General features: G+C 40.0%; 1 protein-coding gene across 3 annotated transcripts in view; it reads right to left on the bottom strand.

The window, feature by feature from the left end:
• ST7 (suppression of tumorigenicity 7) overlaps positions 1–26,504 on the bottom strand; it is a 155,594-nt gene that overhangs the window by 30,141 nt on the left and 98,949 nt on the right. For 2 of the 3 annotated variants that reach the window (XM_010573990.1, XM_010573991.1), the window contains exons 6-9: positions 26,137–26,212; positions 21,498–21,652; positions 18,280–18,377; positions 6,491–6,605 (exon numbers count right to left, since the gene is read on the bottom strand). In XM_010573990.1, the coding sequence (XP_010572292.1) occupies positions 6,491–6,605; positions 18,280–18,377; positions 21,498–21,652; positions 26,137–26,212 (444 nt within the window). The remainder of the gene's footprint in view (positions 1–6,490; positions 6,606–18,279; positions 18,378–21,497; positions 21,653–26,136; positions 26,213–26,504) is intronic. The other variant, XM_010573992.1, reaches the window with a different exon arrangement.

Consider the following 26,504-nt stretch of genomic DNA (forward strand, 5'->3'; position numbering starts at 1 on the left):
TTTTAGAGAAAAGCATAAAACAATTATGTCTGGTTACAACTTGAACTTAGCAAGGGAATCAAGTCTGAACTAGCCCTAGGAGATACATCCTCTGTCAGGAACCAAAGTGAAGTTTTTAAAAAATGCCTGTGTCTAGCTCTGTGAGCCATCTGGCAAAATATCTTCACATATACTGTTTCCCACCCTCCTGTGATTACTTGTGGAGCTCCCACAATGTGCTGAAAGATGTGACTGCTAATCTGTTGTCAAAACCATCAGGACATTTTTGTCTAATAAGAACCAATGTATCAATCTAAAAAAGGCTCTCCTTCTTCCTTATTGTTTGTATCTCTAAACAGAATACAAAATAGTCTAGACTTAATTTATGAGCATTTTCTTTCAATTAGCCCCAGTCAGCCATGGGGAAGGTTGGGAAAGTGAATTCTTACTGATCATTTCCTTCTTAAGCAGTTGGTTGTGAGAGTGAACTAATGGAAAGATGCTATGGATAAAGACTTGCAACCATAATATCACTACTTCTCCACTACTTATCCAGAATATGCCATATTTCACCTAAATAGGTCATGGGATCTATTGTTCTTACAGAATAGCGACTAAACCAAGAAATTATGAATCTGGATATGGACTGGTGCAACATCGCTATCTAAGTCATCAGAAGGTGCTAAATGTTAAGAGACAGGCATGTTGCAATTGCTTTAGTCATTAATAAATGCAAAACCTAGGTCACTAATCAGAAGTTATTCCCTATTTTGACGCCAAAGTGTATGTTATTCCCAAGTCAACAATACAGATTTCTATGGGCATAACTTCAGATAGGTGAACAGTCTTATCAACATTAATAGGACTTAAGGATTTGCTGAAAATAAGCTGAAAATCTGGGGCCATAATTTGCACAGTAAGATTCTTCCAGTCAAACTGCTAGTTCTTCTTCATATAGCACTGGAGAGAGACTACATTAAGCTGCTGGAATCATTCACATACTTCCAAATATGTAACTGAAAGTGTATCAACAAACTGGAAGAAGTTATGCAAAGAGGCAAAACAAAAAATGGTGGAATACAGGACACATATTGTGCTATGGCTTGGGGGTGAACCCCAGCTCTGATTTTCTCTCCCTCAGCCTGTCTGTAGATAGTGTTTAAGTGATAGGCCAACACTTGCCCTGTCAGCACAGAACTCCCCCAGTTCTCTGCACCTGCAGGCTAGATTGTCAGCTCTTGCACAGGTGGTAGGAAGAATTGCTTATAGGAAAGATTGAAAGTGTTCTAGCAAATAAGTATGTGCAGGCGGATCAGTGATGACAGAAGAGAGACACAGTCATCTATAAAGACACAAACATTAAGGAAGAAAGTGAATTAAGCTGATACAAATGGTTAAAAGCAAGGGTAATGGGATGGAATTCAATATATGAACTGATCATCAGGGGAAAAACACTTTGTCAAGAAGATCTCATATCCTGTAGTATTATCTCCCATGAGAATAGTCATTGCGTTTTTCCACAAAAGGTGGTAGAAAACATGCTGGAAGGAGCAAAACTATGAACACAATGATCTAACTCTTACTTAGTGCTTGCAAAATAAAGCAGTTCCGATTCTCTCTACTTTTGACATTCTTCCTCAGTGGTGGGAAACGCCCCAATCAAACACAAACACATAGCCACTGTGTATGTTAAGGCCTGGATTTTGGTCCCCTGATAGGATGGGAAAAAGATTTCGGCACAAACAAAAAGTGTTTATTTTGCCATGACCACAACTAAAACTTAAACTCTTCAGTTATGGAAAGATTTTGAGGGTCACTGCTGGTTGTGAACACTTCATATGCAACTGTTGCTGAGATGCATATCTCAGGGACCAGGCAGGTGTCAGCCCCTTTGATTTGACCAAGTTCAATCCTAAATGCATATAGAGGGGAAGGAATAATTTCTCCTATAGGAGATAAGAAAGAACAAGATTAGTATAATTAGTTTAGACTTCTTGTGCTTTTGCACAAGCGGGAGAAACAAAAAAACTCACAGAATCATATGGCAAAAAAAGAGACCAAATGGTATGAACAGACACAGAACTGATGCAGAGACCTAGCTGAAGTGACAAGTGATTTTGGTATGGAGAAAAGAAACCAGTTCTTAGAAGCAGAAGCTGAAAAAGATGTAATTGGAAAAAAGACAAACTAGATACTGTGTTACACAAACTAGAGGTCTTACCTGATTTGTGTCTCTTGGAGAAGGTAGACTAGGCTTTGGTATGACTTTAACTAAAAGGAACTTTCTCTTAAGGTCTCTCTTTCAAAGAAACAAAAGGATTACAAAACAGTGTGCATGAGGTAATCGTTCCATACTGCCACTTGCTACATCTTTAACTCAGAAGAAAATCCTTTCTTTCACTTAGAACATCTACCCAGTTAGCTCCACCAGGTAGAACATCTGCTGAAAAATACCAAACATAATCATTGCAAGTAATGAAACTGATGGAGTGGAGCTGTGAACTCAAATACATACATATACACAAAAACCCTGGAGACCATAGCTAATATAACTGAAAACTCCATGCAATTGGTTCATCAATCTGCAACTCTCTACAAAAGAAATGTCTTCAAGTTCAATGTAAATAGAATTTACCCATTCATAAATCTGTAAGGACAAGAAGAAATTGGACAGAGGGGGACTGGAGAAAGAGAACTAGCCCTGAACAGGCTACATTTTAGAGAACTAATTTCTCTACTTTAACTGTTTGGATTTCACTAAGTTGAAAGTATTCCAAGACAAAGAAGACGCTGTTTCTAAGGTGTTTCTTGAAAGGCCTGCATTTTGATTTGACATTAAAGTAGGATTCTTCAAAGTAAGCTGTTACCAAATAAAAAAGTGTCATTGCCTAGAGCGGGATGAGACCTTTTGTATTTAAAAACCACTTTCTTTCTATGTATCCTTTGGTCTAAATTATCTTCTCAAGTGAACTCTGAATTCGGGATTCTGTCTACATGGTGACATGGTCTTCCTCCTTCTTTGCAAGGGGATAAGTGAAAGGGGAATCTGTGTAAGGTGTTCCTCCTGCAAACCAGAAGGCTTATAGTCTCACTGGAAAACATTTTAAAAAAGGAAAGCAAGGACAGGTTTAGGGAGGAACCATTGCATCACTATGACTAAATACATAGGCATCCATTCTTTTTAAATCTGACTTTCATTTGCCAGAAAGGTCTGAATTTTCACACAGTGCCCAGGTTACCAGATAATAACAATCAAAGCAACTGGCTGCCCAGGGAAGTTAAAAAATCATTTGCTCTAAGCACCACAACAAGCAGACCTACTCTACTGGAAAACAATCCATTTAAAAAGCAAGGGAAGAGGAGCAGAGAAACTTTATCTACTACGAATACCAGAAGCTTACTCCATCAAGAACAGTCTCTTTAGCAGCCATAACTATTTCTGCTGTAAATAACATGGATATGAGTTAAATCAGAGCCAAAAATCTTTTCAGAATTCAACAGTATTTAGGTCATCTGCACTCCATTGACAGACACTGAACTCTGAAACCATAATGATGTAGCTCAGCAACAGTGCATGCTGTCCCACTAATGAGGCCCTTTTTCCATGAATAATGAGTATGGACATCAGCTCTGTTGCCAGGTACATAATATAAACACAATTTAACACATGGCTTTTGGTAAAGCACTGTGTCTGCTTGCAGAGGCTGAGGTTTTGCATAATGTGATCCAACTTTTTAGCCCAGGGTGGGGGCAGACTGTTCAAGGAAATAATTTGTTCATATGTTATCAAAATACAATAAATCAGGTTCGGTCTTAGTCAAAAAAAGGCAGTGGAGTGGGACCTGCAGAAACTGCAGATAGGAAAGTATATGAGTTCATTGTTTTATATTCCAATAAATTTTACAACACATGAAGCTGATGAGTTCTAAAATGAGCTGAGACTCCCCGAGATGGGCCTTCTGAGACTCATGAACTGTAAGGGTTATACTGGTTAAGCCTGTGTTTGCTGAGTCCTTGTGCATACCTAGTGTATACACACACCTTTGTTTATATATGGCAAAGCATGAGTTGAAACTGCATGGGTCCAAACAGACAAAGTAAGAAGAGTTTTATTTTGAAAAGCCTCATTTGTTACATTTACGACCTCAGTTTTGACTCTATCAGATGCTTTCAAGAAAACAAAATGCACCTTCAAGTTTTATCAACTTCCATGACACCAAGTGCCACCATGGTATTGTTTAAAACTAGGGATCACTCCTTTAGTATACAAAAATAGAGCTGGCACAGGAGTTTAGTCTGAGATTTGGGAGGGCATGGCTTAAATCCCTGTTCTGTCATAGTTCTGCTATCTCCCAGGACTATTATCTCATAACTACATTAAAGACATAAGGGTGCCAACATCCTGTGGTGCCCGGGGCATAAAAATGGGCATTTCTATTTACTTGCTTCTTAACATGCCAAAATAAAGTCCATGGGGGTCTACACCTGTGTCACAGGAATTACTGAAATACAAGAAGCTACAAGAAAGATGCTGATATTACCACTTTAATTGCAGATTTCTTCAACCAGACTAAGCACAACCAAGATCTCTCCCAGAGTCATTACTGCTACTGGATGGCAGTACTCAAGGGCCTGGGTGATATTTTGATCTCTGCTTAGAATGACTTAACTCCAGAAAGAGTTGAAAACATTCCAAGCTGGACTGGTAACAGTGAATATCACTAATGTTGCCTGTAATCAGCTGCTTATTTATCTTTTGTTACATAACCTCAGCTCTGCCACAGTCTACTGCAGGGGTCTCAAATTTGGCAGGATGATTGTGTTAGTATCAAGCCAATGGTCTATTGCTAGCCTCATTAAAATTTATCTTAATTTCCTAAGTTGTAAGATGATCCCAGGCACCCAGGCAACGCAGCAGAGAATGTCAAATGAAGAGGAGGCAGAAGCCACAGAGAAAAGGGTAGATGGAAAAGATGCCTGATAAGACAGGAGCTGGAAAGTGGGTGAGGAGGTGTATTATGACCATCACCGCCCTGAAGAGAAGACTGGGATAGGTAGTTAGGAGAGGCAGAAAAATGGAATTGGGAATGAGCAGTACTGGCTGAACAAGAAGCCTCTGGTAGGAACTGGGAGCAATAGGAAGCTGAAACTGACCATGCAAAAGAGAAGTAGAAGACAATTCAGTAGACAATTCAGAAGATCAACTAAGGGCAGGCTGGAAAAGATGCTAATTCCCTTAAAGAATCAAAGAGAAAGAGTGGCCAAAGCACTGTGGATATAGGCTCCAGAGCCCATATTGATAGCCGTTTATACAACAGTATCTCAAATGATGTCCATCTATATTTTCAAAAACTTTGCAAGTTACAAGTCTTAAAATCTCTGTTCAAAGAACACCAGAAAGGCTGAAAGAACTAGGAATTAAGAACATTTTAAAGGCTACAAGATCAGCCTAGAGAAAGACTTAAGAAACATCAAAATTAAGGTGCCAGTTTCACTTAATTCAGCTATTTGATTCATGTGTGTTATGATCTCATTTTTAGTTACATGATTACATTAATATTCCTGTCATAAACTCCCTTGCCATACTCCAGTGCAAAGAATGAGACTTTTCTGAGGATGAATGAGGACTGTGTAGTAACACAACAGGAAACCAATAGCTGTACGATTTCTGATTCACTTATTGCAGAACTTGGAATGTGGATAGTGAGTAAGCTGGGGTCTGTAGAAAGAGGATGAAGAGTGGCACTGTGCAGATTGATGAATGCTGCTCAAGAGAACTGTATTCCTGCTTCTGTCACAAAGTTTTTACACAATACAAGGAAAACCCATGTAACTTAAACTAAAAAAATGTATGCCAGTTGGTGCTTCTTACTCTGTCCTTTCTCCATTTGAGACACTGGTATCTTGAATTCAAGTTCAAAGGGGTAGAGCTGAAGTCAGCAGGAGCTACAATTTGAATGTAAAAAGTGATGAAATGCTGCATAAACCAATGATTACTAAAAAATACTGAAAATTAACGTGAAAAGTTCACCTAGTCTTCTGAGCTTTCCAAGTTTTCCCCATAAGACATGAAGTCTGCTACTCACTAGACTGCTGTGAAGTTAAATCAATTAATGTTTGTAAAGCACTTGTATGCTACTAAGTCAACATTCATAGAAAAGTCCACAAGGGAACTGATAATTCTTTCTTCAGACAAGGTTTGAATAGCATGCAATAAAAAGTCTGCAGAACCTAAATAGTTGTTCTTTAAACACCCACAGAAAGCAAAGAAAGCACTGAAGAGCTGTTAGTGAGGTCCATTACCCTACATTACCCTGTACCATGAATTAAGCATGGGTTGGCAGAAAAAATGCACAATGTTTAATCTTTGGATTAAGGACTGCGTAAGGGGACCTATGAAGCTCGTGCCAATCACCTTAATTACAGTGTTTCCTAAATTTAAAAGGTTTGACTTAGAAACGTTGCTTCTGTGTGTACCATATAAAGAAAATATAAATATATATGAACTCACCATCATACTTCGCTAAGACTGCCTGGACATCTGCATACGCTTGCAGTTCCAACAAAGCCTCTAGCAGGTTTTCATGGATGTTGAACATGCTGAGCAGAGGAAATTCCTTCATCAACTAAAATCAATAACATATGAAAGGGTTAGATTATTAACATGGAAAAGGGTTTCTTGTTCAAAATGCATTGAAATAACCAACACGAAGTTAAAACCCCTCAGTTTCCCTTGTCCTTGGCTCTTGCCCAGAGTTCACTATTATCTCAGAAATTTCTGAGCTTTTAGTGGACACTGGGTCAGGTTTGCATGGGATGTAATTAGTCAAATCCAAGAACACAGCTGCCTGAATATGTAACTCTCCTTCAATTAACAGGTTTCTTCAAAGTGAAGGAGAGTTATCTTATTGTACTGGAAAAGAACAACAATGGAGCTGCTGTATATCAGTAGTAAGTAATCCAGCACCTCTCTGGTATATTAGTAGAAAAAGCAGAAAATACATTGAAAAAAATCAGAATAAAATCAAATCAGAGAAGCTTACATATATGCAACTATATTATCAAGTATGTGATATTAGCATTTGCAATCATGGATACTTTAGAACACAATTGCAATTGTGGCCAATATGAACCCCCCCGCAAAAAAACCAAGAAGAGAAAGAAAAGGCAGCATCAATAGGAAAGGTAAAGTTTATACAAATCTAACACTATAACTAAAGACTCCATCTTGTATGACAAACTGCATGAAATGTGTAGTTAAAATAATCTAATCCTTTTACATGTAAGTGCCTTTACTTTACGAACTAACCCTTTGAGAGATACCAGGGATTTGTTCTTAGACATCCTCAGTTTCCGTGTCTGCATAGATTCAAATGACTGAAACTGATATTCTATTGCATCTCCTTTTAAAAGTCACGCTTATTAGAAGCATCCATGTTTTTTACTGCAGAATTGATTAAATAATATTTTTTATTGTCAGAGTGATTCTCTAAAAAACTGAAGTCTTAAAAGATCCTTGCTTCCTTGTGTCCTCTTTATGGTTGTTATACCTTAACTGCAAGATGTACATTCAGCAGAAAAAGGTCCCACACAATGTAGAACTAGGATAGCTGATACTACTGCTGTTCTCCAGGAACTTTGAGGGGAACACTATCATTTACAATCTCTCTGAGATGGTTTATGAGAACAAAAATACTGTAACAAGCCAAGTAAAGAAAATGATACAAAGTCAGCCTTGCTCAATTTGAAAATGCTAAGCTGGACCTGAAAACTCTGTCACTTAATATACCTATCTTTGAAGATCTAAATAGAGAAACTGGTGAGAACCAGCAAATCTTAAGCTCACAAACACGTAACATAAACAAAAATAAGCCAAGATTGAAACAAGAGGGGTGGAGGTTCACCAAGAACTTTAGAAAATGAGAAACAGGTAATGCACTAGAGCTTCTTCACCCTGTTAATTAAGAGACCTTAACAGGTAAACAGAGATGCAAAGCGCACAGAATTTCTTCCTTGTGTTTATGGTCTGGCATAAGCTAATGTAAGAACTATTCTGACCTTAAGGGATAAGTCTGTCTAAATTTGGCTATCTGGACAGTAGTGACTTTGCTGCAGTTTGAGGATTATTAAAATATCAAAGGCAAGGACAGCAGTGTTTTGTTTAACTAATTATACAAATCTCTGGTAAGAATCATGATCACTGAGACAGCAGCTGAAAGAGCTCACTGAATTTTTTATGCTAGTGGCATGGGGATGGCCATAAAGCTCCTAGTTTCAATGGTAGGAGCTGAACCTGTGAAAAAGAACACAAACAAAACTGCACTGTTTGCAAGCTTTTCTCCTTCTCTAGTTTTCCAAAAAATGGGACCACAGGCCTTGGTGCTCATCTAGGTTAAGTGGAAGGATGTGACAATAAAATAAAAAGTTTTAAGTCACTGCTCATGAAGAAAAATAACTGCAGGTGAAAATTCACATAGTTGGATTCATCAGTTAAGGATCCAACATAGAGCCTACTTCTCTTCATTCTCGTCCTTACTCACTATTGCATTTTTAACAGAGGAAGCTACTATTTGGCAGGAAAAAAGCATGACAGAATCTGGCCCTATGTAAATAGTGATTTAAAGTTCAGAATGAACATATTGCAAAGAAACCCCTCCAAGGGATTAAGAAAGATTATCCCTGCCCATTGGAGATGAAAAATGGCTGGCAGAATAACACTCCCTCCATCAGTGAAGAAAAGGGAAGAGCTGCAGCTAGTTATAGAGGTACTGTAGCCAGTAAAAGCTCTTACTCTGGTCCTCCGTTTCTCACTGACATCACTCAGTGATTATTTATTTTTTATTTTAATTAGGTTCTGTCAGAGTGATAAACCCTGCCTAAGACAGCAGTAGAATAAAGGTCACTGTCTGGACTGCCAGTCTCCAAACTGACAAGTGTTAATAAAGGTTTCACCTGTGAAAGGTCAAACGTCAAGAAGTCCAACCCAGTTATAACGAACTCAGTTGATATTGTAGCTACAAAAATAAAACACCTCAGCTACTTGAACGCTGACTGTGCATAAACAACAGCACATTTGCTATTAAAAAAAGAAAAGGAAAAGAAGAGAGGACATGAACTCATTTCTCTGTCATCTCAGGATGTAGAATATATAGTTTTCACTGCAAATAAATTTCAGTCACAGTAAAAATTTGTTCTTTGAGAAACTTTCCAGAAAGTAAAGCCACTTAAATGGAAGAATATTATGACAGGTCATCTTTTAGGCCTCACAGCGAAAGCAAACACTGGGGAAGAAAAAAACAGGCCACAAAGGTTGCAACATAGGCCTGCTGGATGGTCAGGGCAGGCCAAATACTGTGTCATGCTAAGGAGCAATGGAGAGCGGACCGTGAGCCTGCTCTCCTCCCCTCCCTAGTAGATGGAGAGGGAGGCTGGCTCGTACTCCACACAGAGATGTAAAGATGGGCACATTATCCCTGAACACAAGATGAAAAACGTACCCTCAAGTTCCCCAGACCGTACAGCATCAAGCTCTAATCTGGACTCTAGTTTAAGAGGCACAGACTTCCCTTTGCACCCAAAGATTTTTTTTCTGTGAAGTTACAGACTAACATTTGCCAAATCATTTGGCTTATCAATTTTAATTCTCTTTAAGTCTTTACTGTAACCTGACAAATGCTTTCATTTGAGTGGCAAGCACTGCACTTAAAGAAAAGATGAAGGCTCTGTTATCATCTTTCTCCACACCTTAAGATATCAAGAAACAGTCATCAAATTCAGCACTCAAGATTTCTCACCAGAGCCACTACAGCTTTTTACATAAACACTAGTTAGGACTGAAAGTTTCTTTCTAGAATTCCAGTTAGTTGGTTTCTCAGCTGGTATGAAAGAGCTGTGCTCCACTGAGCAAAGCTTATTTTTACACCATAGGAAAAAAGACACCACACGGCTATGAACGTATTCCCTCCTTACAATATAAGGGTGTTCAAACAGCCATTGAACATATCATACCAAATCTATGTTCACAAGGATTTTACTTTGAACTTGTATTTGTCAAAATACTTTCTACTGATGAAATTCAGACCTGGGGCTGGGTTAGCCCATATTCTGCTCTAATTGCTCTGCACATTTCGGGGGAAATAGATACATATGTAGAAAGTGGAATTGCTTTTCACTGAAACATTCGTTAGGTATACTGCAAATACACAGAAATGGTAGCTTTTGCAGATAACTAATAATTTTTAATTTTTTTAGATAAATAATATTTTGGGAGTATGAGCTCACAGAAAAATTCTGGAAATAAGTCTGACACAATTGGATATCTTATCACTAGTCCTGGGAGGGCCGTACTCCCAGACTCACCCCAGTCCAGATTGCAGGGCGTAGGTTCAATGGTTTTGTGAACAATGTGAAAACATGATGATCACAAAATATGCTTTATGGTACAAGGAAATCCAAATCTGATTTATTGGATGAGGAACAAGTTTTATCTCCCAAAGAACATTTTAATGAAGAGAACTCCCTTCCCTGAGAATATCTCAGTCATCAGTATTTTCTCATTTAGATCTGATTTTTGAAACATTTTTAAGGAAAGTAGCTTTAAGTGTTACATCCGTTATTCTCCCTGTGATGACATTAACATCATGCATCCGTTAGCAATGATACATTATTTGTGTAGAAAACCACTTTAAGCTACAGCTTATGCCTACGACTAGACCATGGGACTCAAGGGAATACAGAGGTGGATAAATGAATGATTTTATATATAACCTGGTGTTGACACATTCATTCTCCATTTGCATTACGGCTGTATGCATGGTCACATATTTTACAGGCAGTGCATTTATTGCTGCTTATACTCTTATCTTCTCAACAAACAAACAAAAACATTTTTAGATCAATGTATTCAACTGAATGCATTCATAAATATGAAAAGCGAATTCAGCTTAAAATGAAGAAACAATAAAAAGCAAACAAGGGAAATTCAATGCAAACAGTTGAACTGTTACAAACTTAATTCCTAGCGTATCTGTTCCCACAGTGCGTATCTGAAACGGTAAAATCTGTCTCCTAGAAGAGGAATGAGTGAGGCTGCTATCTTCCAGGTGCAACTGCCCACCACCATTGAAGAATGAAGCACACAGCATGGACAGCACTGTTATCTTCACAAGTGCTTTGCATAAACTGCTTTCTGGTATATCTGTAATAACTGTGAACTGAAAAGGTAGAAAAGGCAAAACTCCAAGCCATTTCTGAGTAGAAAAAGAGAAACTTCCATTTCTGTGGGCTTTGTTGTCTACAGCTGAGCTTTCAGATGTCTAAGCTCTGATTGAAGCTTACCCTGGGCTTGAGGCATTTGCAACATGTCACTTCACGTTGACTTTCTGATGTCTAATAAGATACACTACTGCTTAAGTTTTACTCCTGGCCAGCTCACCTGGCAAGGACAGAAGGGAAGAAACATTGTCAGCAGACTAAGGCTAGCACACAAAAAGGCTCTGGTAACAATGTCAGATGCTTAAAAATTAGGTTAACTCCTGGTTCTAAAAAGTGCAACTCATTCTAGTGTGGTCTCAGTGTGAGTGGGATTCATGTGATGTAAACAGACGCTCTCATAGCTCTCGGAGTTGAAAAATGATCTGAAATACACTGGACCTACACAAATTAAAATTCTGCTTAATTACAGCAAAAGTAGGATTCTGTCATTTAATGCATTTCTCTATGTGCCGCATTCCTTTTGGCAAATAATCACTGTTTTGTTTGGAAGCAGCTCTGCAGTTACTCTTTCACAGCTCAGAGAGGATAGAAGCTAAGAAGCCAAATCTGCCAGATCCTGCTCTTTTGGAGCTTGGAAACTATTAGCAGTAGGATCCACATATTTTCATCCATGTGTGGAATTCAGGGAATTTGACGTGTCATCTAATGGTTGAACTTCGGAGTGTCAGAAAAGAGACCCGGATCTAGTTTACACTAACTGTGGGATGGCACAGGTATAGAATTTGCTGACATTCTGTTTTTAATTTGCCAAATATAAGTTTAGTCCTAGTGCTCCGTAATATTCAGATAAAATGACTTCTCTTTAATGTAGGATTAACAATGAGTCAATAAAGTGAAAAATATCTTACCAAATATGCAAACTCTAAGGAAATATGCTAGAACATGCAGCCTTTATGTTCTCTCTTAATTGGAGGATTAAAGCCTTCAGAGTATGACTTGAGTTCTTTAAGGAGTATAATTATGAAAATGCTGTTATTTGGACTGTGTTGTAAAAATGCATGTATTTCAGGAATAAAGAGAATTTTAAAGGCAGACGTGGCATGAAACCAGAAAAGCGCAAGTTGTTCCAGATGTACATTTACTACTGAACAATCACGTCACATAAAAGTAGTAAGTGATAAATTAATGTTTGTTACATCAAAGATTAGTAACTTTACAAAGCATAAAAATAAAGTCATAATTCATAGCTCTCTTAAAAAACATTCCTTTATTTGCATCATCCCCAAGTACTTTTAGCAGAAACTTTGCCATATTTTTAGAAGTAGATTTTGAAATGAAATTAAGGTGAGGAAATTATCTAATAGCTCAAAAATGAACTAGGAGATTCCAGAGAGAAGAAAGAGCATAATTAAAGGACAATACAAAGCCCCTGAACATGGAGTGATGCAAGAGGGCAGACAAAAAGAAGTCCAAGTTACCAGGGCTCCTAACAAGACTATGTGACTACATTCTAAGACTACATTCTATCTTAATAGAATCGCAACGCTGGAAACCCATAATTTATCTGAGAAACATTATTATAGGGTTTAGGCAGCAGTCGTCAAATTTCTAGTTTTTGAGGGTTTTGTGCGGGATCACAGTCATGACAAAAAGTGAGAGATCTGAGTCACATGCAGGTAAAGGGAAGGAATAAACCCCGTCAGGGGAATCACAGGAGTCTCCATTTTGTTTAAGAGCCCATTCAAATGAGGGATGTTCCAACTACCCCTCCCACTTACCCATAACATGTGAATCCTGTGACAGAACAAACCACATTTGAATATACAGACATATGGAAATGTTAAAACCAGCATTTGTCACTCACTATTATTGCAGTGCTTGTGTGTCAGAACAGGAATTAACTGAGGATACTGCTCTGTGGTGGAGATTGGCAAATGTTACCATTCACAAGAGTAGCACTCTTCTAAAATTTATGAGATAACTCTTGGCCTCGTTTAACTAAGAAGTATTTTTCCTTCAAATTTTAATAAATAGTACTTTAAATAACTGCTACAGATGTTAATAAAGCTAGAATCCCAGTCAAGGCAGAGCAGTCTGCTTAACCTGACCTGTGTAACACAAGCCAAAGAATCTGACTCACTAACCCTTGCCTCAAGCACAGAAGTATTTGGGAGAGACAGACAGTAGCTGCCGATGCAAGCAGCTGCAGAAGTTGTGTTGTTAAGTTGCTAGGGATCATAACATCTTTATTAGCAATTAGTCCTCTCTTTGTTTCACACAGCTTGATAATTCAAGGTGCAGAACACTGTCCCAGCTATGTATTCCAATTACCCAAGAGCAAATCAGCAATACACAGAAGAAAACAGAATTCAACAGAATATTGAACAGAAAGCCTTATTCAAAGCCCAGCAAAAGAGGTTGCCAAGAAAGTATACTACATTTGCAGAACCATCATACCAGCAAAAAGCACCAATACTACTGGTCATAAAAAGATAAAAACCCAACCTACCCATATCATTAAAACTGATTTAGTATGGCTGAGTACCCTTTTGAAGACTTCAACTGACATAACCTCTTAAACCATTTTAAATGCTCAGGGCAGCCTGATTATTTAAAGAACTTATCATGCAGCCCATTGATAAGCATGCAGCACTCTTACAATACAAGCTGCTTAGGTACTGATAATTCCTTAGTGTCTCCTGTGGCATGAAATACGCATTTAGAGACTATAGGTGGGCACTGAGATGAACACATAAACACATCCAGCTGAAGTATCCTCAGCAGGGTTCTCAGAGCTAGGTACATACAAGTAGACTTCTAGGTCCTTTACTGTGATCTGACGAGTAATTTCTCAGTGGATATGACTGATCCCAGAAATAAAAACACACTTTTCTGACCCTTAAAAAGTGTTTTCATTTCTATCCTTCTCCAGAGCTGAGCAAAGACCTGGAGAGTCTCTTCTCTCCCTAAACCTCACTTGTTTCTAAACAAAGCTACAAAGCACGGGGCAAGATGCAATTCCACTGTGTCTCAGAAACATAGACTTGTTAAGACTACAAAGCAGTCTTCAGGGGAGCGCAGGGCCATGAGGTAGGATATAAAGACATTCCAGAATGAGTTTCTTTTATCTTCTCTCTGAAAGAAGAAGCAATTAAGAGCTTCTGTTCACTTTGTCCACTAGCATGCCTTCTGCCTGCCACCCTTCTCTTTCTTAAACATACAACACCCTTCATCGAAAGCTTGTTCCACAGTCTGATGTTCTCCAGAACAATCCCAAGAAGCTTGAATTAATCTGACAATTGCATGGTACGTTTTCGCCTGGATACTCCAGTGACCCAGTGAAGGGAAACACCATGCTGGTCTGCTCCCGAATTCAGTAGTGCAGTCACTGATGCAGTTGCCCGCAAAGTACAGAGGGAAGTGCCTTTGCATACCCTCCACATCCTCTCTGGTTTTCATCAATGAAAAACACAAACGCAGCACACTTGCGTTTTCATCCACTGTAATGGTGAGGGAATCTGCAAAGAGCAGACAGAGAGCAGCTGGTACAAAAGGCTACCCTTGCTCATCTGCATGGAGCTACTTGGCTTGCAACATTGACCTCAATAAAGATTCAACATGAAGGGATACTGAAGATTCCCCACAGCCACCATTGCAGCCTTTCACCTCTGCACATACCAAATTTTCCAACATCATTTAGAACAAACTAGTTTAGATCCTCCTAACATAATCAGCCCAACAAATAAAACAACCAGCACTGTAGACTTTCTCCTCGGGGACAGTAAAAGAGATCTAGTTCCCTCACAGACCATATCATGCTCTGTGTAAACAGGAATAAAACTGGAATAACTCTGTTGACTAGACTGGAGTTATTCCAACAATACACTAATCAAAATGAGATCACAAGTTAACTCAATATATACAAATAGTCACAGCTGCTGGTTTCTATAGCAAAATATAGTAAATAATTACCATCAGAAATACAAGCAAAAGCAACACCTATGTATGATTCAATTACATGCATCCATGAAAATTACAGGTTCGTAATTCTCATTAATTCAACTCAACTAAATGAATGATATCCAAGCAGCAAAGCCACAACCAAATACTATCTCAAAATCAATCACAAAAGCAACAGAAATTCCTACCCTTTTTTTAAATTAAAAAATCTGGTTTTAAACAGTTTTAAAAAAACTAGTTTCAAATATCTTCAACATAATATTAAAGAGTATGATTTTCCTATCAGAAGTGTATATAACAGTAAAATCAAAATCTTATTTAAGTCACCAATAACTCATTTTCCTTCCATTAAGGTATTTTAAGCAGGATCTCAGTCTTTTACATAAAATCCAAGTAAGACAATCTCATCCATCAGTAATGTCCTCAAGATGGCCTCATATATGCAATGAATTAAACACTCTCAAATATTTTATTTTTTCGAAGTGGCAAAGACTCACTACATCCCAATCATATTTCCCAGATGGTGTCATGAACCTCTTAACACTTCATTTCCATCATGTTCCATGTCTTGAGAAATCTGTTTTCAATCTTTCAAACACAAACAGGGCCTCCACCCTCTGTCCCCTGATGCTAGATTCAGCAGTCCCCAGCCAACTTATTCTTCATATTCTTTTTAGGGTGAATAAATTCATCTCCTCCCTCATCAATCACATAGAAACCTTCAATGACACATTCATGTTCTTCAAAATTCTTCATAAGTATATTATTTATGCCTTCTATGAAGAAATGGAGGATAAGCATTTATCAGAAATAAGTAGCTCCAAGTCAGTCTAAGAAAAGCATCTGCAAAGCTGACTTGACCCTACTCTTGCTCCCAGCGTACTGGAGTTGTGACCTAGAGATACTGCTGCTTTTATATTTCATCTAGGGACCTGCTAATTCTCAGCTCTGCTTGCTCACAACGAAGAGCTGTAAAGGAATCTAAATTCAGTTCTGAGGATTTGGCTCAGTGTCTATATGTGGAAAAATATAAAATGCATTGATCTGAGTTGAAGCTCTAGAAGCTAAAATTCTATCTTTATACCTCCTTTGTCTTGCATCCAGTCCTTTCATTTAAGCAAAATGTTCCTATGGAGGAGAGTATTTTCCATCCTTCAAGTGTCTAACAAATGATGACTTTGGATGTCCCTGCCATTGTTGCCTTTCGAGATCACATTGTACTTAACTTCAACAACACACAATTTTCTCTCTAGTGACAGAATAAGCCATTCATTATAATCAAAGCTTTCTGGGTCTCACTTTGCTAGGACTAGATGGACCACCCAAGTCCCAGAATCCAGCACTCTGAGTACACAATAAACCATAATATTGACATCAGCAGAAGAAAGCTTCACAGAGTACCTGTTCCACATAGCCCTATCTACAAATCACAAAACACATTCAGCAGCCCACAGTAAGATCCAGAAGTTGCCATAATTATGATGTGTGACATTTGAATGTGAAATTCAAAATTTTATCTTTCTTGTATATTAATGCCAGAACTTAGAATTCCAATGTTTGTCCCCAAACATTTCAGTATTTGTCCCAGAGTGCCTGTGTAACAAAATTCATGAACAATCAGTGGAGCTGGCTGGACTGAAAACAACATTTTTGAAATCAACATTCTCCCAGCTGACCACAAGACTGCAAAACCAGGTCTTTCTTCCTTGTCCCTCTTTCTCACACTCCTAGCTGTACAATGGCTGCGTTTTTGACAAGTTCTTTTTCAACACCTCTGTCTGGGAGCCTAGTGATTCTGGAGTGAGAGTTGTGTGCCTGAAAAACCCCAGCTAGGGACAGGAAACAAAAGTTACTCACCACTTGCCATCTGGTAGATTATTTAGGATAAGGACCTGCATTATTATGACGAACTCTGCTCAATGTTTTCAAAAAATATTCAGGAGTGCTCCAGTTCCAGAAGGTGCTGGGTGCTGGATTCCAAGCTGGCAGACATACTTGCCCTACTGCCACTGATGCAAGTACCTCAGCTCCAGAGAAAGTCACTTGCCTTTTTACGTTAAAATTCCCACTGACTTGCAGCGAGTATTTCCCTTGTCATTAGGCAGTTTTCAGGACCATTCATCTGAGCTGCCTAAAGCACACTTTACAAGTGCTTCATTCTGGTCTGGGATTCCATTTAGTGCATTTAAAATTTAGGTCCTTCAGCTTAACTTGCAGAACTCTGTATCTTGCCAGATCCGTCTCTACCTCACTTTTGTGGGAACTGAAAAACGAAGTGTAAGAAAGTAGAACACAGGAAACTGGTAAGCAGTTTTACCATCATCTGCCCAGAGCTCTATGGCTCCATTCCTCCTTCTGTCACAGACTTGCTACCTTGGGTGAGGCAAGTCAGCTCCTCAAAGAACTGTGCTCCTAATCTGCATCCAGGGGATCTCACTTGAGGAAATGCTGGGCATTCGCAGCTATCGCTAAACTTGAGCATTTTACATACCTGAAAAACATACAGTGCCCTGTGCGGACAGCTGCCCCTCCTGCCATCCCCAAAATAGCTACTGGTCGGTGTTTCAACTTTGCAGCTGTAGTTACTGACTTATGACTACCACTGGTAGCAACCCTGCCTAGAAAACAGGGATACAGTCATCCTCCATCTCAGAGGGAAATCAGTTCATTATAGATTAATTACTTCATTTTGACTTCTCAGTAATAGGTTTTGCATGAATAAATAACACTGTCCTCAGGTCTGAATAGTGTGATGTAAACAATGCACAGAGCTGAACTGCAGCTTTGCAAGGAGGAAACAGAATACCTAGGACTTGTTTATTAAGTTAGCAGCATTCATTACATGCTTCAGAAAAAACATTAGTAACTTCGTGATCAAATAATTAAAGACTGCACTCCAGTCTGTATGGGCAGCCATCCATCTGGTATTTTATGACTTCATAGTGTTGCTTTCACAACCCTATAAATAAATCATCTCTTAACTTAATCTTTATGTATGCTACACATACAAAATGACTATCAGCAGGGCTGCATGCAGCCGGAATGGATGCTAACTTGTAAGCAAATGCATATCATTTCTATGCTACTATTATCTAAGTATCACATGCGAAACAAATCCAAACTCACATCTCTCATCATCTTCACTGCTTCCCTGGTCCTTCCCAGCTTTCTTGCACACATTGCCAGCCTCCTCTTAATATAAACTAACACATTGGTGTCCCTTCCTGTATAAGAGGAAAAAGAAACAGCATTAAGATAAAAAAGATAAAACAAAAGTTCATTTAACATTCCAACATAACAGGAAACAGTCTTCTTGCCATTTTTTGTTATTTGCCATCATCAATGCTTTCACAATAATTTTAATAAAAAGTTACCAAATTCTGCTGGTTTAGATGTGGCATAACATCACTGCAATCAGTGAAATTACTCCAGATATGCAGTGGTATAAATAAGGACCCATGGGTTGGCCTTACACCTATGAAATATAAGCAGATCTGAAGATACAGAGAATGGTATAGACCATCAAGTAATCAAGTGAAGCAAGGAGAACTCCTATGAAGTTAACATTGGCACAAAACTCTGTGGTCACACACACAGCATTAAATTACTTACCAATTCACATACATGGTTAAGACAAGGGCATCCATTAAAATGCACGTTATATCCTGCCTTTTTTGTAAGTTATGATGTACATGCTTGTCAATAGGAGAGATAGCAAAACAAATCCTCATTGTCTAACAGTCTTTTTCTTAATGATTAGAAGAAAAGAAGTAGACCCTGAACTTTCTGTTTACAGAGCCTTTACTTATTACCCAATTACCATCTTCAAATTCCTTACACTGCTAATTATGGATGGCAAATTAACACGTTTCAGATATGACAGTCTTATGTGCTGGAAGATGACCTAACAGCAAAGATGACAGGAACTAAACAGCTGCAATAATTATTCTCTTGGAGAATTCTTACTAGTTTAATTTCTCATTCTCTTCCCTACAATTCCAATGTGAACTCTTAACGTGCTTCTGGACCAACAGGAAATGAGCAGACAGCTAATCACCTATAAAATTACCATATCGTGAAAATATAAGACACCTGCTACAAATTATCTTTGTGTACAGTATGCAGTCTGTAAAGATTTTAGTCTGTTCCTAACATTTGCAAGTCTTTCATAATAAGAACAAGATGTGCACTGAAAACATGCCAAGTACCTACAAATTGTTTAAAGCGGTGATTACAATTTTCAGAAAGATTAAGCAGCAGGTTGATAGGTCTGACTTTAGAAGAAAAAATAAACAAGGGAGGGAAAGAATTTCTTTAGCTATATTTTATATTATGTAATTCCTTATCTCTGTATTGATTTCTATATATTTAATAAACAATTTATTAGTTACATCTGTTTCAACGTGTTTATGTAATGCAACTAAGAGGTATACATTTTGAGCCAAGCTCCTTTTCAGTCTTTTCAGAAGGAATGGTCAAAAGGCATTTACTTACTATGAAATCAAGAAAACCTTCATGCCAAAACTTTCTGAGGTGACTAATGATTTGGGGTGACTAACATGAGCCACCTTAAAAAGAAGATTGCCCGCACTTTCTATAAACTAGCACCTTTTGGAAGAGGTTAAGTGGCGTACTCAAAGTTCTTACTCTTAAAATTCAAGGTCTAACATAAAATACTGTATGAAGGAGGTGGGACACATGAATAAACAGAAACAGAGAGCAATATGCTGTTGTTCAAGAAATTACATAGTGTTTTTCACCTGTAAAAGATGAAATGCCCAGTTTTCAACCCAAAGTCAACTTCAAGAACCAGAAATGGAATGACAGACATCTCAGAACCATGGAACTGCAACACATCTGTCCATGGTCCTTCCTCTCTAAAGAGAGCTGAGCTCTCCACCTTTGTAAATCATGCAAAAGTCCAGCATGTAATCAAGAGAATCCTACTTGAAGCTCCTGTGTCCAAGGCTCCATCTGAGGCTGGAACTTCTCGAACTTCTGTGGGTGCACACCGATATTATCAAGGGGAGACTGGGTGGTATAGAGAAGTGCAACGATCTAGCCCCTCCTGAAGCCACAGTCAGAACTGGAAGTCACTTTTCAGCCCCTCGAGCTGTGTGACAATGCACCTAATTTTGCATTCAACTGGTCTTCTGCTGTAATACTGAAGGTTCAGGGTGTCAAATTTGATGATGACGTTTTTTGTGTTCAGGATGGATTCAGTGCACAAATTAAGGTTTCATAGACAACCATAAGCCTGCTAGAGCCTGAAAATTGCTTCAAGGGCTCAGCTGCTCTATACTTTTATTTTCACCAAAAATAAGCAAATAATCCTAAATATCATTTTATAACCAACAAATGTTTAAAATACTATCCTAAGCTTTATAAAACCTCAGGTTTTCAGGTATAGACTTGTGTACACTTTTGAAACCAGAGATCACAGACAATTTCACTACAGACAATTTTTATCAGCACTCTTCAAATTATGTGAGATAGCCAGAGGCTGTGAACGCAGGTCCTGAGAAACCTGAAGACACCCTAAGTATGTTAGTGCTTGTATTTATGTAATTAATTGGTATTATTTTTGCCTGAGGTAGCCATTGTAGACTAGAAATAACCTAGACTGTTTGCTTTATTTATCTTTTTGTTCATTTACTGGCAGCGAACCCTCATGTATTTTCTTAAGTTTAAGAAGCATCTAATAAATATCATCACAGCAGCTAAATCTGCTTATTCAAAATTAAAAAAAAAATAAAAATCTTGACTTTCAATTAGAGCACTGTATTATTCCAGTTTTTAATTTTTATGTTTCTGTGACCTTTCTTAATGTATGCAACTAACTTTTCAAATGTCACACTGGTTAATGGGTCTCATTGACTTTTACACAGAACAATGTGGTGTATTTATTTACCCTCACAGCTGATGGCAAAAAGCTGGCAAAGCATCACTTCACTCCTGCTTCCGTCATTCTTTACTGCCTTTTCACAACATGAACCCATGTCTTCAAAACGGCTAAAGGCACTTCAGTGCAACTTCCTAGCTAGCCAGCATCTTCTGAACATCAAATCTCTTTTGGCTCTGCTACCTTTTCTTTTCTGTTAAGTAGATGCTACAGTATTTTCTGCCACGACGAAGAAAAGGTGCATTTGTAATCTGAGCATTGCTATCTCAGCAACAGAATCAAGTAAAAACACCGAAACAGAATAGTCTGGCTCTAGGGCCATATTCCAGCCAATGTTAAATAGTAAGTACAGAGCTCTGAGAGGGAAAAAAACCCCAAACCCAAAGAACTCCCCAGAACTTCCCTCCCTCCAGAAATGGCTATTCCCTTTAAAGACACTTACTGTGTTGGGCTTCATACTGGGCACCATGGTGCTGTAACTGCTGACTGCGCCTGTAACAGCCCTCTCCAGCTTTCAGAGCTTGCTTGAACAGCTTCTCTGCTTCTACAATTGTCGTCGCTTCCTCTTCGGCCAAGAGAATATAGGCAGTAGCACACCTGCAAAAATATCAGAGGAAAAACCATGAGAAAGTTGCATGAAGTAAAAGCTATACAAAGACATGCAGACTGGCAGGATGTACTAAACACAGAGGCAATGGATTTTTGTACATACAATTTTCTGATGAACTATTGTGATGAATAAATATTCTTGCAACCAGACTATGACTCTCATTTGTAGGTACTATATCACTCAGCCACTTGAGTAAACCTACTGACAACTGCCCCCAAAAGTAAAGCATTGTCTCACTAAGCAATCATGGCCTACATCACTAAAACTCCTTCTGGAAACCAAAACTAGTTTTATGCACTATTGTTTTAACACAAGATGTCTCCACTACTGTAATGGTATGAAAAGAATCAATAGACCTATAACACTTACCATATGCAAATAACACATTATAAATGTAATTGTAGAGATTAAAAAACAAACAAAAACAATAAAAAACCCCAAATCAAAACAGGAAAGCAGCTTTAGGAATATACAGAAAGGTGAAATGCATGCTGGGAGTCACCTCACCCAGCTTTTAGCTGTCCAATTCAGATCTCAGCTACCTGTGCTCCTCCCCTTCCATCAAGGAGCATCTTCACAAAGCCATTCATTTCACATGTTTAAACATCTCTCTAAGAATAGGGTGAACTGCTGGATGGAGGTGCCTCTCACAGGCAACTACTTCAAACTTGATGGCCACATTTTTAGCAGCTGAAGTTAGGTGGTATACAGCCTGTTGACTTCTTTCCAATACAAAGCATGCTGCTGGTAAGATTATTCTTTATACACAAATAGAACCAGGTTGCAGCTACCTCTAGTTGCATTTCACAAAGACTCATCAGCTGAGGAACAGGAGAGAACAGGTGAAAGCAAGATTCCAGGCACCAGTACTTGCTGTGGGCCACCCAGCTGGAAAGAGCTTGGCAGAAAAGGACTTGGCGGTCCTGGTGGACACCAAGTTCAACATGAGCCAGCAATGTGCCCTTGCAGCAAAGGCAGTGAATGATATCCTGCACTGCATTAGGAGGAGTGTTGCCAGCAGGTCAAGGGAGGTGATCCTTCCCCTCTACCCAGCACCGGTGAGGCCATGCCTGGAGCGCTGTGTCCTGTTCTGGGCTCCCCAGTACGAGAGGGATGCAGACATACTGGAGAGTCCAGCAAAGGGCTATGAAGATGATTAAGGAACTGGAGCATCTCACATATAAGGAAAGGCCGAAAGAGCTGGAACTGTTCAGCCTGGAGAAGAGAAGGCTCATGCAGGATCTCATCAATGTTTGTAAATACCTGAAGTGAGGGTGCAAAGAGGATGGAACCAGGCTCTTTTCAGTGGTGCCCAATGACAGGACCAGAGGCAGTGGGCACAAACTGAAACATAGGAGGCTCCATCTGAGTATCAGAAAACACTTTTTTACTCTGAGGGTGACTGAGCACTGGCACAGGCTGTCCAGGGAGGTTGCGGAGTGTCCCTCCCTGGAGAGATTCAAAAGCCATCTGGACATGGTCCTGTGCAACATGCTGTAGGTGGGCCTGCTGGAGCTGGGGGGTTGAACCAGATGACCTCCAGAGGTTCTTGCCAACCTCAACCATTTTGTGATAAGTGAGTAGAACAGGACAGGCTTATAGTTCACTTCTGCAAACGTCTTTTATGCTTCATGCTCTCTCAGTTAAATTGCTGTCCAGGAACAAACAATTCTTTTTCTCCTTCTGATGAAACACATGAAGTACAATCCATAAGGCACCAGTTTATGGAATTCTAGAATCATAGAATCATAGAGTGGTTTGGGCTGGAAGAGACCTTAAGGATCACCTAGTTCCACCCCCCCTGCCATGGGCAGGGACACCTTCCACTAGACCAGGTTGCTCAAAGCCCCATCCAACCTGGCCTTGAACACTTCCAGGCATGGGGCATCCACAACCGCTCTGGGCAACTTGTGCCAGTGCCTCACCACCCTCACAGTGAAGAACTTCCTCCTTACATCTAATCTAAATCTACCCTCTTTCAGTTTAAAACTGTTACCCCTTGTCCTATCACTACCTGCCCATGTAAAACATCACTATCCAGCTTTCTTACAGGACCCCTTTAGCTACTGGAAGGCTGCTATAAGGTTTCCCCAGAGCCTTCTCTTCTCCAGACTGAACAACCCCAACTCTCTCAGCCTGTCTTCATAGGAGAGGTGCTCCAGCTCTCTCATCATCTTCGTGGCCCTTCTCTGGACTCACTCCAAGAGGTCCATGTCCTTCTTATGTTGGGGGCCCTAGAGCCGAACACAGTACTCCAGGCAGAGTCTTGTGAGAGCAGAGTAGAGGGGGAGAATCACCTCCCTTCACCTGCTGGTCACAATTGTTTTGATGCAGCCCAGGATACAGTTGGCTTTCTGGGCTGCAAACACACATTGCCGGGTCATGTTGGGCTTCTCATCAACCACCACCCCCAGGTCCTGCTCCTCAGGGCTGTTCTCAATCCGTTCTCTGCCCAGCCTGCATTTGTACTTGAGATCGACTCAACCCATGTGCAGGACCTTGCACTTAGCCTTGTTGACCTTCATGAGGTTCACGCAGTCCCACCTCACAAGCCTGTCAAGGTGCCTTCCCTCCGGTGTGTCAACCACACCACACAGCTTGGTGTCATTGGCAAACTTGCTGGGGGTGCACTCAGTCCCACTGTCCACGTCACCAACAAAGGTGTTAAACAGCACTGGTCCCAATACCAAACCCTGAGGAACACCACTCGTCACTGCTCTCCACTTGAACATCAAGCCATTGACTGCAACTCTCTAATTGCAGCCAATTCCTTATCCACCAAGTGGTCCATCTGTCAAATCCAGGTCTCTCCAGTTTAGAGACAAGAATGTCATGCAGGACAGTGTCAACTGCTTTGGACATGTCCAGGTAGATGACATCAGTTGCTGTCCCCTTATCCCCCAACACTGTAAACCCATTGTAGAAGTCCACCAAATTTGTCAGGCATGATTTGCCCTAAGTGAAGTCATGTTGGCTGTCACCAATCACCTCTTTATCTTCCATGTGCCTTAGCATGGGTAGTGAGCTTGCTGTGCGCCCTCCTTGCTGCCCTAAGGATCCTGAACTCCACCATTTCATGGTCACTGCAGCCAAGGCTGCCCTTGAGCTTCACATTCCCCACCAGCCCCTCCCTGTTGGCGAGAACAAGGTCCAGCATAGCACCTCTCCTCGTTGGCTCCTCCATCACTTGGAGAAGGAAGTTGTCATCAATGCATTCCAGGAGCCTCCTGGATTGCTTACGCCCTGCCCTGTTGTCCCTCCAACAGATATCAGGGTGGTTGAAGTCTCCCCTGAGGACCAGGGCTTGTGAACATGAGGCTGCTCCTATCTGTCTATAGAGGGCCTCATCCACTCGGTCTTCCTGGTCGGGTGGCCTGTAGCAGATCCCCACTGTAATGTCACCTGTCCCTGCCCTTCCTTTCATCCTGACCCATAAGCTCTCGGTTGGCTCCTCATCCATGCCCAGGCAGAGCTCCATGCACTCCAGCTGGTCACTGACACCGAGGGTGACACTCCCTCCATGTCTCCCCTGCCTGTCCTTCCTAAAATGCCTGTATCCTTCCATTCCAACAGTCATAGGAGCCATCCCACCATGTCTCTGTAATGCCAATAAGATCACAGCCCTGCAGATGTGCGCATGCCTCTAACTTCTCTTGTTTATTCCCCATACTATGTGTGTTTGCACAGAGGCCTTTAAGTTGGGCCTCTGATGAAGCTGACTCACTGGCTGGAATGGCTGCAATTCCTTTGTGCTGCTCTTCAGGTGCTCTCCTGCTGACCTGTGATCCCTCTCCAGGCTCTGGGCATCTATTGCTGGCACTGGCATCAAACTGGTAGGAGTGGTATGGATTGAAGTTCCCCTCCCCCAGCAACTTTAGTTTAGAATGCAGTAATCTCTGACAGCAACCTAAGGGACTCTCTCCACTTTATGCACTTTGGCAACATTTATACAGTTTGCCATGCCAGTAAAGCATCACAGCACTGAGTTTATTGTGGAGTCTCAGAATACTACACTTCTCATTGAGTCCATTATTTATTTTCTCAAAGACCAAAAGTCCCAGAAAATGACATCATATTCTCTCACACTATGAAATGAATATTTCAGAAGGTGTTTATGAGTCCCTTCTTTCTTGCCTCTGTTCAGGATGACTGAGAAATCCAAAAGGGAACTCTCCATCCCATAAATGCGTATTTCATATGCTCATCAGGAGGCAACTTAATTAACACTTTGCTATGCTGATCCAAAGCCCACTGACATCAGTGGGAAGGCTCCCATTGTCATCACTGCCCTAAGGATCTTCTGGGTGGCTAGCACAACATGCAGCTGTGCTTTTTTCCTCCCATTGTAAGCCCTCCTGTGACAGACCTGTAATCACGGTTAAAAATTACTGTAGCAAACCCCCTGCCTTAAGCTATCATCAAATGGATTTTTAAATGACAGGAAATAAATGTTACTGTTGTTGTCACTCACTCATTCAATTCCAAAGCTTCATGTGCCGCAGAAATTCGGGCTTGGGGGTTTCTCTCTCTCCAGGCTTTTTGCATTACTATTCAATAAATGAAGCAGAACAGGGGCATATCAGTCATTACAGCGTTAACAAGGAGAATCTACTGCATTATAACAACAGAACTTATTGCTCTCAGTCTGACTTACTCCAGAGCATTTCAAAGAGCTCAGTGATCACTCAAAAGATACATAATCAACACGAGCTTTTGTCCCAAATACTCAGCTTTATTCTTTCATTTAATTATACTTTTTTCCATGGGAAAATCCGGCTGAGAGATCACACCATCTGCACTGTCACATACAGAGGTGACAAGCAGCTGTTTCCTCTTGAG

This window comes from Haliaeetus leucocephalus, unplaced genomic scaffold (genome assembly GCF_000737465.1).
Source record: "Haliaeetus leucocephalus isolate CR32 unplaced genomic scaffold, Haliaeetus_leucocephalus-4.0 Scaffold406, whole genome shotgun sequence".
Lineage (NCBI taxonomy): Eukaryota > Metazoa > Chordata > Aves > Accipitriformes > Accipitridae > Haliaeetus > Haliaeetus leucocephalus.